At 37.9% G+C, this 12,367-nt stretch overlaps 1 protein-coding gene across 2 annotated transcripts in view; it reads right to left on the bottom strand.

Moving 5' to 3' along the window:
* Nucleotides 1-224: 224 nt before the first annotated feature.
* The window catches only part of NDUFAF6 (NADH:ubiquinone oxidoreductase complex assembly factor 6), a gene marked incomplete at its 5' end in the record, with an annotated part of 36,409 nt that continues 24,266 nt past the window's right edge, over nucleotides 225-12,367 (bottom strand). For both annotated transcript variants that reach the window (XM_082858658.1, XM_082858659.1), the window contains 5 exons: nucleotides 225-373; nucleotides 5,033-5,089; nucleotides 7,561-7,662; nucleotides 8,707-8,840; nucleotides 10,750-10,852. In XM_082858658.1, coding sequence (XP_082714784.1) covers nucleotides 245-373; nucleotides 5,033-5,089; nucleotides 7,561-7,662; nucleotides 8,707-8,840; nucleotides 10,750-10,852 — 525 coding nt within the window. In that variant the 3' untranslated portion in view covers nucleotides 225-244. The remainder of the gene's footprint in view (nucleotides 374-5,032; nucleotides 5,090-7,560; nucleotides 7,663-8,706; nucleotides 8,841-10,749; nucleotides 10,853-12,367) is intronic.

Genomic DNA, 12,367 nt, shown 5'->3' with positions numbered 1-12,367 from the left:
AATAAGTGAATTTTCTCCTTAAACAGTAAACAGTGCCTGTTGTTTGTAAACAAGAACCCTAAACTAGTACACTTTTGTACTAGTGTACAGCAACTTCTCATTAATTCTGTGACCTACACACTCATCCAATAAGTGAATTTTCTCCTTAAACAGTAAACAGTGCCTGTTGTTTGTAAACAAGAACCCTAAACTAGTACACTTTTGTAAAACTAATAAAAGTAAATATCAGTGCCACGAAATTATTTTAATATCTTTTTCTCCATGACTGAATATACAAAGATAACGGAAGTAAAGTATTCTTCTGCTGTAAAGATGGGTGGAATATATCAAAATCCACTTGTTGAATTTTCTTTAAATAATCCTCCAGAGCAACCTGAAAAAAGAGAATAATGGTCACTAGATCACAGAATGATTAAGTCCTTAAAAGAAACAAAAACAAACCCAGCAGGTATTAAGGCTATTTTAGTTTTCCTGAGATGGTCTTCTACATACTAAGAATGTAAATGAAATTTTTAAAAGAGAGAGAGAATAAAGACATCTTCTAAGAAGTTTTCTATGAAGCCAGTAAAACTATGTCACAGATCTAGTACTAGAAACATCAAGCCAATTCTGATCATAATTTAGTGTTCTGGTCAAAATGTGACAGAGAAATTATTTGCCAGGTCTTATTACTAGATTCTGTAGAATACAAAAGGGCTGTTTCATTTGAGGAAAATGAACCCCCCGCCCCCACACACACAGAAACACACAGTGCCATGAGGGGGAGCTCAAGTTGTTTCTTTAAAAAATTATTTTGTGAAAAAGTTTAAAGGGTGTCCATGTTCTTGCTGGAAAACAATTTGCAGCCAGGGAGAACAATCACAGGTCCCTATAAACGTCACACCATGCTCCCCCCATCACATAAAACTTGACAAAGCTTTCTCTGGGACTGGGGGCAAGGATGGAAAACACTGATGATGGGCAGTGCTCTTTATGTTTTTCAATCTTATTAATTTGTAAATTTTTATTAAACAGAGAAGCCACCTACTTTTGCACTGCACAATGTGAAGCGGCCCCACCGCCTTCTCAGCCCACGTGTACAGCTCCCCTTAGAGTTCTGCAGCGCAACCTGTGTGACTCACAGAGAGCATATGCTTGTCCAAAGGACTGTGTGTTCTCCCAGACTTCTATACACTATAAACGGATGAGTGGACATACAAATTCACTCTCTACTTTTGAAACCCTGCACTTATATATATGTATGGCAAGAAACATGTGCATTAATGTGCACAAATGCAAAAAACCTGGAAACAATCCAGAAGTTCTTTGACAAAAAAATAAATGTTCACACAATGAAATATTAAGCTGCCATGAAATAAATGTAGCTAGATGCAATAATATGGATAAATCTTAGAAACACTCTGTGTGTGTGTGTGTGTGTGTGTGTGTGTGTGTGTGTGTGTGTGTGTGTGTGTGTGTAACCCAGAAGACATAAACAGAAAATGATCCATTTTTATACAGCTCAAAAAAAAAAAAAAACCTAAGGGACTTCCCTCGTGGTGCAGTGGTTAAGAATCCTCCTGCCAATGCAGGGGACATGGGTTCGATCCCTGGTCCAGGAAGATCCCACATGCCGCAGGGCAACTAAGCCCATGTGCCACTACTGAGCCTGTGCTCTAGAGCCCACAAGCCACAACTACTGAGCCCACATGCCACAACTACTGAAGTTCGCATGCCTAGAGCCCATGCTCCACAACAAGAGAAGCCACCGCAATGAGAAGCCCGCACACCACAACAGAGTAGCCCCCGCTCTACGCAACTAGGGAAAGCCCACGTGCAGCAACGAAGACCCAATGCAGCCAAAAAAAAAAGCAACATTTTGGTTAGGAATACATAAAATAGGGAAAAGCTTTTCTAGAATAAAAGCAAGATAATAAATACAAAATTCAGGATAGCTACTTGGAGGAGGAAAGCAGAGTCAAGGGGATGAGATTGGGAAAACACATGAGTGCAATTTAATGGTGACATTCTAGTTCCTGGATTAAGTGGTGAGTTCATGGGTGTTCATTATGTTATCCTTTATAATACATGCATACATATATATTCATTTGTAGATATCAAATAAAAAACGCGTTAAGAGAAAAAACTTTGAAGATATTTTAGTGTACTTTCACATGTTCTCTTTTATTTTTGGAAAAAAGAGCTCATGTTATTCATAATGTTCTGTAACCTGCTTTTTTAAAAAATTAATTCATATACTGTTATTAACTTTCCATCTCTAAGAACTTTATTATGTTCATTTTAATAGTTTTATAATATCCAATTATAAAGAATAGTTAATGAAATTAAGATACAAGCACGAGAGTATTATACAGCCATCAAATATTGTATTAATATCTCTAATGATGTGGTTAAATGTTTGATAAATAGGACACTGCCATATAAAGTGTGACTTTAAATATACACAGAAATTCATTTAAAAGAAAGAACAGTGTACATAGCATTTACCTCTGGGTCTGGGAATTGTAGGTGATTGTTATTTTCTTCTAATATTCTTTTTATATTTTCCAAATCTCTATTATGAGAATGTAATGCTTTTATAATTAGGAGAAAATTCCATTAAAATACAGATGAAACATGACCTCAAAATTAGAGCTCAACTGGGCATTCACAAATTAGGATTTGGTTCATGGTTAATGGTAAATAAATTGTTCAAAGTAACAAATTCATTGAGAAATTCTCAAAGACGTTACAATTTCTGGGCTTCCCTGGGGCAGTGGTTAAGAATCTGCCTGCCGATGCAGGGAACATGGGTTTGAGCCCTGGTCTGGGAGGATCCCACATGCCACGGGGTGACTGGGCCCGTGAGCCACAACTACTGAGCCTGCGCGTCTGGAGCCTGTGCTCCGCAACAAGAGAGGCCACGATAGTGAGAGGCCCGTGCACCGCGATGAAGAGTGGCCCCCGCTTGCTGCAACTGGAGAAAGCCCTTGCACAGAAACTAAGACCCAACATAGCCAAAAATAAATAAATAAACCAATGAACCGACATTTAAAAAAAAAAAAGATGTTACAATTTCTGAATATAGCTTCTTAAAACCTCATCTATAGAGCACAACATACTCTACCCTAGACTAGTCATTTTCAAACCATTTTTAAACAGCAAAACCTTTTCTTTGAACAAAGTAATTAACAGATGCTCCATATATAAAACAAATGAGAAGAGATGTGCCCCAGCAGGACTGAGGGTGTAGGATAGAAGCAGCTCCTCGGAAATTACCATGTAGTCCCTCCACTTTCTCCTGGCACAGGACGGAAACAGAGCTAGGCTCCAGCCCCTAGAGTTTCTGATCCATTAGGTCTGTGGTGGATCCCAAGATCTACATTTCTAACAATATCCGAGGCATATATTGCTGGCCTGGGGACCACACCACTAGCCTAAGATAGTGGTTCTTAGGCCTAGCTGCACTTTGTTATTACTGGGGGAACTTTTAAGAAGTATCAGTGCCTAGATCCAACCTCTTTGATATGATTTAACTGGTTTGGGGACAGGCCCAATATTGCTTTGTTTTGCTTTAAAAGTTCCCCAAGTGATTCTAATGGACAAGCAGAGTTGAGAACAACCTATTCCACAAAAGTGAACAAAACAAAGTCTTGAACTTCTTAGAGCTTATAAGTCAAGACAGGTGATGGGGTACTTCCCCAGAGGTCCAGTGGTTGGGACTCCACACTTCCACTGCATGGGGTGTGGATTTGATCCCTGGTTGGGGAACTAGGATCCTGCATGCTGTGTGGTGCAGCCAAAAAAAAAAAGAAAAGAAAAGAAAAGAAAAAAAGAGAAAAAAAAAAAGAGAGACAAAAGAGATGATAGTACATCACCAAATAACCAAATAAATAACAATTAAAAATGGTGATACAGAACAATGTGTTGACACAGAAAGAGATGCTCGACACCTCATTTATACAAAAAATACATATATAATTACATGAACATAAGAAGTCCAGAAAGATGAACAGACATTATCTCTGGAAAGGATAGAACTGTGAGAGCATTCTAATTTCTTTTGCCTCCTCTTATGTGAACATCTAAAACATTAACATATTACTTTTATAATAAGTGAACCCAGAAAAGAAAGAAAATGATTTCAAACACTCAGATCTGAGACCCAGGACAGAAGATGTGAAAGGATAGAAATGAATCTTTAAATATATTTTAGGGAAAAATGTAGAAGGTATGTTTGGTACTGTAGAAAATGCATGAATTTTCCATTTTCAAACATCACAGATCTTTGAACCTTGGTTTCTATCTATAAAATGAAGTAAACCACACCTAGGAATAACGTACGTAATGACCTAGCTCAGAACCTGTCCCACAGTAGGTGCTACTAACCGGAAGCTAGTCTCATTTCTTTATGCATTTTACCACAATGGTTCCTGAACCAGGCTACGCATCAGAATCACCTGGAGAATTTTTAAAAATAACAGATCCTCTTAGAAATGCTCCCCTCCCCAACCTCAAGAGTCTTATTTAGTAAGAAGACCCCAGGAATCTGTATTTTTGAAGAAGCCTTCCAGATTATACTGATGCAGCCAGCTCAGCACTGGTCTGTGAACCACTTTCGGGAACCAGTGCTACAATATGGTCACTAAGGAGAAAAAATATAATAGACTATTAAGTCATACTTATATGGCCATAAGTAGCCTAACACTCCTATGAGGTGGTTTCTCCTATGATTCCCATCTTACCTATGAATAAACTGAGGTACATAGTGATTAAGGAACTTGTTCCACAGCTAGTAAGTGGCAAAACAGATTCAAAACGATGCAGTATGGCTGCAGCCAGTGCTAATGACAATTCCACTCACCTGCCTCTGGGGAACAGAGGCATGACCTTCACCAAAAGCAGAATGTAACTAACAAAACATACCACAGGGAGGAAAACAAACAAAGACTCCAAACTAAAGAACTGCACTGGGAACCTTATAAAATAGAAAAAAAAAAATTATACACATCTGCTTCATTAATTAAACAACCTTCTCTGTTAATCTACTTACCGTCTGAAGGAAAGCAGGAAATGCTTTCACAGGAACACTTTTGTGGAAGGACCTAGCCTAAAAAAGGAAGACAAAAGGAAACTGGTTTGAAATACAAATATTTCTGGAAATAAACACTCTCCCTCTGAAAGTGAACACAAAGCAACACCAGCAGTTTAAATTAGCAGCACTGCTAGGGACGCTCTCGAAAGCAAGAAAGTAGTTCTCATCTCCTGTCGGTTGAGATTAATTTGCCAAACCTAAAGGAATCAGGAAAAGGTACTATATTAAGAATTCTCTTCTTTCTTACATTTGGTTTTGACATTTCCAACTGCCTTATAACTTTGACCCCCCCCCAGCTCTGTGGTAAGGGGCAAATGAAGACATACAGGTGACCCTAGAATAACATGGGTTCACTTACATGCAGATTTTTTTCAACAGTAAATACTACAGCACTACATGATCCTTGGTTGGTTGACTCCACCTTGGATACAGAAGACCACCTATAAATTATACATGGATTTCCAACTGCGTGGAAGGTTGGAGCCCTTAACCCCCGTGATTGTTCAAGGGTCAACTGTACTCACATACAAGTCCCAGCACCTTCCCAGCTTGGATGTCACTCCCTCCTGTCTTGATGAATATAAGATCCTTCTAGCTGATCTTCCTGCCTCTGTGTTCCCCAACCTTTAATTCATGCCCCAGAGCCAGAGCCAGCCAAATTCATGTCCTAAAGTCACTGTTTTACTTTTTCTTTCTTTAACTTAACTCCCTGATAGATCATGTCCCAAATATTCATCTTGGAATTCTAAGGCCTACACATCTTGAATCTAACCTCAATCCAACCTAACACCCTACTACTCTGGCCTACAGAGCCCTGATCCACTCAGGCTGACGCCCATCATCCAGCCCTCACCACGCCCACTTCTGTCTGAAGGTCTTTGCTTATACTGTCAGATACTGCTTCTTATTCCTGACTCACTTACCCACCTACTACAATTGCTCTCTTCGAGACCATCCACAATTTACTAATCATCATACCTCTCTGTTCTCTCAATCTCTCCAAGAAATGCAAAATTTCAGTATTCCCCATTCTTGGAACTTGCTCCTCCCTAGGTTTCCAAGACACTGGCTCTGAGTTCTCCCACTTCTTTTGATCATTCTTTCCTTCTGCTTCTTCCTATTAAATGGCCCTTCCTCCTCCTACCTGAGAAATGGAAGTGGGCTCAAGGTTCTGCCTTTGGTCTTATGGTTTAAATGTATATTCTCCTTGGACAACAGCATAGCCACACTTAGAGCTTTAAACATAAGCCTTCCACCTGGATGACTCCCCAAGCTGTACCTCCAGTTCTGACCTCCTCTTAAAGTCACAATCCTACAATCTGCATTTTAGCCCACCTCCCTAAATGCCCTCTAATCCCCTTACATTCAATGATGTCCAGCAGCTACTGATCAGCACCCAGCACACCACTGCTTTTTTATTGTAGTCTCTGACTGGCATCATCACCATCTATATTTGAACTCCATGCAGCCTTCGACTTTCCTGCTTCCTGATTCTGCTACAATCCAATCAGTTATCAAGTCTAGCTGATTCTTCCTCTGTTATATGTGTGTATGTGTGTGTGTGTATATATATATATACACACACACACACATTCACATACATACATATACATATAAGACATCTACCCTCTCTAAATCACTCTTTATTTTTTAATGACTTATTATAGCTTAATTAGTTGGTAAGTTTTAGTATTATAGCTTTAATATATTTAAGTTATATTAAATATGGCAATCACTTGTTTGTACTTTCTGGGCTCTAATAACTTACATGTAAATTTTAGTTTCAGAAAACTATTTTGACTGAGCAACCTAGATAAGTTACATTCGCTCACATCTTGGAAGCATTTAGAGTAAAGCTACCAAGAAGGTTTAAGAATGCAACAAATCAGACACTTCTTTAAATGTGGCAGTAAGGAGATTATATACTAGAGATTATTATTAGAGTAAGCAGGATGAAAGCCAAATTATAGTATGGTGAATGGTACCATGGTGGTGAGGGCCTTGAGGTAAAATGAAGGTAGAACACTTATGCAAAAAAGGTTAATTGGGAGGGGAAAATAAGAAACCAGAAGGGTCCAACGGGCTGCCTGTAACTTCAGAAGGCAATAGCAACAAACCAGAAGATAAAAGGGGCAAGTTATCAGAAAGGCCAACTGAAAATACCAGCTGGGAACTGCTGACGATGCAAGGTCCTGGAAGAGTAGAAGAGGCATCAGCCTTAACAAGGCAGAAAGACACACTGTCCCCTGAGAGAGAAATAGTGAGCGGATGGATCAGAGAGGAGCCTAACTGAGGAAGCTGAGAGGGAGAAGGAGATTTTTTTAAAGTAGAAAAAGTTTATAATAATCCCTGAGATAAATCTATTGGGATTTCAGTGAGCGATGGATACGGACTGCCAAAGAGAGAACACTACAACCATGCTCTAGGAGTAGCCACAGCTAGAAATGATAGTTTCCTAAATGATTTGGCAAAAAGAGGCTACTTACATGCTTTAGGTGCAAGTGTGCCTGGCTGGCCATGTCATATACCACATCTCTCACATTTTTATCTTGGCTCTTCCGTAGAAAATCCTCTTGTGAAACACCATGCTGTGTGGGAAAATGTTACATTACATCAGGATTCAAAAAGTACAATTAAAACTAGCTCAAGAAAACTGGTGATAGAACAGTATATACAGTATAATGCCTGTTTTCTTGGTTTTTTTGGCCACGCCGTGCAGCTTGCATGATGTCAGTTTTCTTTCTTTTTTTTTAATATTTATTTATTTGTTTGTTTGTTTGTTTCTTTGTTTGGCTGCACCAGGTCTTAGTTGTGGCACACGTGGCATGCAGGCTCTTTCATTGCAGTGTGCGGGCTTCTCTCTAGTTGTGGTGCGCAGGCTCAGCAGCTGCAGCGCGAGAGCTTTCTAGTTGTGGCGCAGGGGCTCCAGAGCGCACAGGCTCAGTAGGTACAGCGCTCGGGCTCTAGAGCATGCAGGCTTAGTTATCCCGTGGCATGTGGGATCTTAGTTCTCCAACGAGGGATCGAACCCACATCCCCTGCATTGGAAGGCGGATTCTTAACCACTGGACCACGAGGGAAGTCCCCTATTTTGTTTTTTAAAATATATCTATATGTATGTGAGTGCGTATATAGACACACACACAGACACTCTCTCTCCTGGAAGAATATGCAACAAGATGCTAACTAATGACAGTTGTAGGTGAAACAAAATAAAGCAAGAAACAAACAGATAAGAAGTTTAATAGAACAGACAATAATGAACCTCCTCCAGAAAACAAAAGTTCTCATAAACAGTATTCTTTTTTAATGGATTATTTCCTCCTTTAAAATAAAATAAAGAACAGGCTAAGGTGACCACTAGGAATAATTACTGTAATTGCTTGAAAGGGAGTAAGGCATCAACATGTAAGTATACCAAGTGAGGTTCTCTGACCCTTCTTACTCATAGCCCCACCACAGACCTAAAATGCTTGACTGATAAAATTCTGACTTGATAACTCTGGAGCAAAAAAGCAATAAGCATGTGTTTCAAAACGGTCACTTGAATAGACTAAGCAGAGAACCAAGACAGGACGTCCCTCCCCATATTCTTGAGGTAAATAATTAGAGGGTACAAACAACGGCCTTACCAGCATACAAATATCCATGGGAAGGAACACTCTTCTTCTACTACCATGATACGGCGTTGCTCTCAAGCAAGTTACAATGCCTTGTGCTTTTCCAATGTGACTTGCGGCATGATCTGCATGAAGATCCTTTATACCTATGATTTTAGAAATCAACTGGGCTGCTCTTTTCTCTTTAAATGCATAACAAGTCAATAGAAGCAGCATAGAGAAATGACCTAAACATGTAAAAGGTGTTTCTCCCATGTTTTATATCTGAAAAACAGGATGTATGAGAGCAAAACTGGGCACAAAGACAAGCTGACCATTTACCATAAACAGGTTTCTGAACTTCAACTTTTAAATAAAAGAGTTTTCCTCAGAGTACAGCACACCAAGAGCACATTTGGAATTTTAATTAGCTATCGTGGAAAAACATTGCAAGTCTTGCATTTCTTCTCCTCAGTGCAATTTCCATATGACCTCATTTTAAGTATATACTTAACAAACATTCTGCTCTTTGCTCCCTCCTTTCATTGTGTTGGCAAACATGTCACTGAATGTGCAGGCAGAACAGGCCTGGGAAATTTGGTAGGGACTTGGGTTGTTCTTTTAGGGTGACATAAAGACATATTACCTTCTTCAAATGGATGATATTGTCCTTGTCCCAAATAATTTCCTCATTACAATAAGACCTCACCAACTTAGAACAAAATCAAAGTAGGAAAAATACCATCTAAGTGGCATAATTGTTTTTTTTAAGACAAATCTCATAAAACTTTTAGATATACAGTTTTATTTCTTCTACCTTTTGTTTTTAAACATGGGGAAGTATTATTGACAGAGAAGGAAGGAGTCAGGCCACAGGCCTTCCAAATTGTAGGAGATGCATAAAAAAATAGAATCATCTGCAATTACCAGATTATTAATTACAGCATTCTCATGAGGTAGCTAAAGTCCTTTTATGAGAGCCTGGGTATTGTGATTAGTCTACATTCCATTCCAAAGAAAGGTGTATATTATATTCCCCTTCTTACTCAAAAAAAAAAAAAAAAAAAAAGCTATTCCTTTCTAGTTGGTGCAAAAAAAAACTTCCGTGTTAAACTGGTTAGATTGTCAAATTATGAAAGAGTGAAGTCTAAAAGGTGTTTTCTTAACAGTATGCAGATTCCTTAAAAAACCAAAAATAGAGTTACCACATGATCCAGCAATCCCACTCCTGGGCATATATATCTGGAAAAGATGAAAACTAATTCGAAAAGATACATGCACTCCAATGTTCATAGTAGTGCTATTTACAATAGCCAAGACATGGAAGCAACCTAAGTGTCCATCAACAGAAGAGTCAATAAAGAAGATGTGGGGCGTGCGTGTGTGTGTGTGTGTATACACACACACACACACACACACACACACAATGGAATATGACTCAGCCATAAAAAAGAATGAAATATTACCATCTGCAGCAACATAGATGGACCTAGAGATTATCATACTGAGTGAAGTAAATCAGATAAAGACAGATATTATATAATATCACTTATATGTAGAATCTAAAAAATAATACAAATGAACTTATTTACAAAACAGAAACATACTCACAGACTTAGAAAACAAACTTATGGTTACCAAAGAGGAAAGAAGGGGAGGGGGATAAATTAGGAGTACGGGATTAACAGATAACACACCACTACACATAAAATAGATAAACAACAAGGATTTACTGTGTAGCACAGGGAACTATATTATCTTCTAATAACTATAATGGAAAAGAATCTGAGATACATATATATACGTATAACTGAATCACTTTCCCGTACACCTGAAATTAACACAAATTAACACTTTCTTGTACACCTGAAATTAACACAATTCTAATAACTATAATGGAAAAGAATCTGAAATACATATATATATGTATAACTGAATCACTTTCCTATACACCTGAAATTAATCACTTTCCTGTACACCTGAAATTAACACAATATCGTAAACCAACTTATACTTCAATTTAAAAAAAAAAAGGTGTTTTCTTTAAAAAAGAGAAGTATAAAAAAAACAACTTACCCAATATTTCTAGTGTTAGATAAAGAAGAACGCTCTGTGTGTTTTCAGCATAATTTTCCAGTTCCTGGATGTTACGATATGCTTTGTCATCCAAATTTTTTTCCTACAAACAAAATGCTTTATTTGCTTGACGAATTGTCAATATTTTATTTTTAAAAGGCACAATTTTTTTGCCCTAAAGAACTGAGTAATAAAGAATAAAAACTTTTAGTATAAGTTGTTTATTACACAATAAAATAAGACTAAAATAAAATTAAAATATTAAAGTCCTGCATGTTCAATACTTACAAATCGCCCCTCAAAATAATACCTCAGGAATAACCTCAATGCACAAATCACCACGGACATGGGGTTGGCTTAATTTTTACTTCCTTCTAAAAGCCTGAGGTATCATGAGAAATTGACAACTAAGCTCTTACTTAAGTACTTCAGACATTATCTTCTTAATCCTAACAACTCCCTCAAAAGGAATTAATACTTTTTTCATTTCGCAGATGAAGAAACTGAGTTACCAACAAGTTAAGGAATACGCCCAAGGTCGCACAGCAAATTAGTGGTGGGGAAAAGATTCAAACCCACATATTTTGACCATTAAGCCCGTGCTCTTAATAGGGAAAAGGTGCCTAGAAAAAGAAAGGAGATCACAACCAGGCCCTGCACCCCATTCCCCATAAAAGAAACTATGCTCAATAAACCAACGGTTGATTACCAGAACACACTATATTCAAGAAAGAGAAAAATGTAAATCTTAGAACATCTAGCAACTTTTATAATAATACATTTACAAAGACTCGATGGCCAAGGTAATATTATTCCTCCACCCCTTCCTCCTTTTTTACAATCAGGAGAAACTGGCACCAACAATGAATCCCAGGGGAAAAAATATGTTCCAGCTCCATTACATTTAAAAACAAACTGGAACATAATTCACATACCATAAAATTTACCCTTTTGAAGTATACAATTCAGTGGTTGTAGTGTATTCACAAAGTTGTGCAACTATCACCACTAATTCCAGAATGTTTTCTCTTCATCACCTCAGAAAGAATCCTGTATCTATTAAGCAGTCACTTCCCAGTTCTCCCTTTCCTTATCTCCTGACAAACCTCTAACCTACTTTGTCTCCATGGATTTGTCTGCTGTGAACATTTTATAAAAGTGCAATGATACAATATGTGGCTTTTTGTATCTGGCTTCTTTCAATTAGCATGTTTTCAAGGTTCATCCATGTTGGCACATCTTTTAATATCTCATTCCTTTTAATTGAAGAAAATCTGAATAATATTCCACTGTATGGATACACACATTTTGTTTATTCATTCAACTATGAGTTGTTCCCACTTCTGGACTATTACGAATGAACATTTGTGCACAAGTTTTGTGTGGATACGTTTTCATTTCTCATACCAACCTAGGAGTGAAATTGCTAGGTCTATGATAACTCTATGTTTAACTTTCTGAAGAACTGCCAAACAGTTTTTCCAAAGCAGCTGCACCACTTTACATTTCCGTCAGCATCGTATGAAGGGTTCCAATTTCTCCACATCCTCACCAACACTCGTTATTGTTCATTCTTTTTATTATAGCCATCCTAATTGGTATGAAGTGGTATCTCATT

Source organism: Leucopleurus acutus (genome assembly GCF_964270905.1).
Source record: "Leucopleurus acutus genome assembly, chromosome: 17".
In the NCBI taxonomy this organism is placed as follows: domain Eukaryota; kingdom Metazoa; phylum Chordata; class Mammalia; order Artiodactyla; family Delphinidae; genus Leucopleurus; species Leucopleurus acutus.
This window is presented reverse-complemented; position numbering and strand designations above follow the sequence as displayed.